Raw genomic sequence first — 1668 nt, forward strand, 5'->3', positions numbered from 1 at the left:
TGCTTTATTAGTTTATGAATCTAGTGATATCTCAAAAAAAGAGCAACTGGCTATTGTTTTGCGATATGTCGATAGTCTTGGCTTGGTGAAGGAAAGATTCATTGGACTTGGTCACGTGAAGGACACATCCTCTTTGATACTAAAAAATGCCATAAATAAAGTCATTACTAGTAATAAGTTGAGTTTTGTCTGGTAATTTATTATTTACTTTTTTATTTTAATTTAATTTAATTAGATTTATGTGTTTTATATATATATATATATATATATATATATATATATATATATATATATATATATATATATATATATATATGTTAGTTTTTTTAATAGATAAGAGGACAAGGTTACGATGTGCTAGCAATATGCGGGGGAATTCAATAGTTTGAAAGCATTGATATTACAAGAGAATGACACAGCTTTTTATGTAAATTGTTTTGCACACCAACTTCAATTAGTGGTTGTGGCTGTAGCTAAAAAGCATGATGGTGTTAGTGATTTTTTGAGCAAATTTTATTGGTGATTAATGTTATTTGTGCCTCGTGTACAAGAAAAGACTTACTACGGGAACAAGCAAGAGAAAGGGTGCAAAAAGGATTGTGTAGTGGTGAACTTGAAACGGGGAAAGGGTTAAAACAAGAGACTACACTAATTCGAGCGGAAGATACAAGATGGGGTTCACATTTCAACACACTCACAGGTTTCATGAAGTTGTTTGTGGATGTTCTTGTAGTGTTAGATTTTGTGAAAGAAGAAGGAGGGTCATTAGCAAACCGTCAACAAGCATCCAAAATCTTATCATATTTTAAATCATATAAGTTCGTGTTTTACTTATATATGATGTATGAGATTTTACGCCTTAACGGTACATTGTCAAAGCAACTTCAAAGAAAAGATCTACACATTTTAGAAGTGGCTTCGATTGTTAGAGAGACAATGGAGGCATTGAAAGCTTTAAGAAACACGGGGTTTGCTAGCATTTTTCCAAATGTATCCTCTTTTTGTCTAACACACAATATTGATATTTTGGATATGAAAGAGTTGTATGTTGGTGCGAGAAACTGTAAGACCACAAAGACTAATAGATTTCATTTTGAGGTTGAAATCTTCAACATGGTGGTGGATATGCAACTTATAGAATATCAGGATCGATTTAGTGTAACAACCACCCAACTACTGGAATATATGGGTGCTTTGAGCCCTTGTCATTCATTTGCACAATTTGACAAATCAAAGTTGTTGAAGTTGGGTGAGTTGTACAAGTATGACTTTGATGATTTAGAATGATAGATCTTGAAGGACAACTTGACATATTTTATCACTCTTGCATCAAAGATGAGCGCTTCACTAGTTTGAAAGGAATTTCCGACCTTACTCGTTTGATGGTTAGTACGGGGAAACATCAGTCTTATCATTTGGTTTATAAGCTTTTAAAGTTGACTTTGATATCACCCGTAGCTACCGCAAGCGTAGAAAGATACTTTTTGAAGATGAAACTAATGAAGATCAACTTGCGCAACAAAACGGGCAATGATTTTTTGAACAACGCGTTGCTTTGCTATGTTGAAACCAAAGCACTTGTGACTTGATGATGAAAAAATAATTGAACGATTTCAAAAGATATCGGTATGAAAAGGACAAATTTAAATTGTAATAGATAGTTATGTT

At 32.9% G+C, this 1668-nt stretch overlaps 1 protein-coding gene across 1 annotated transcript; it reads left to right on the top strand.

Annotated features, from left to right (window-relative positions):
* Window positions 1–485: 485 nt before the first annotated feature.
* Window positions 486–1287, top strand: LOC145016285 (uncharacterized). The gene is made up of 2 exons (XM_078974656.1): window positions 486–490; window positions 552–1287. Exons 1-2 carry the CDS (start codon window positions 486–488, stop codon window positions 1285–1287), a joined length of 741 nt encoding a protein of 246 aa, XP_078830782.1.
* Window positions 1288–1668: the final 381 nt, after the last annotated feature.

Source organism: Lactuca saligna, chromosome 9 (assembly GCF_052625555.1).
Source record: "Lactuca saligna cultivar CGN05327 chromosome 9, ASM5262555v1, whole genome shotgun sequence".
Taxonomy (NCBI): Eukaryota; Viridiplantae; Streptophyta; class Magnoliopsida; order Asterales; family Asteraceae; genus Lactuca; species Lactuca saligna.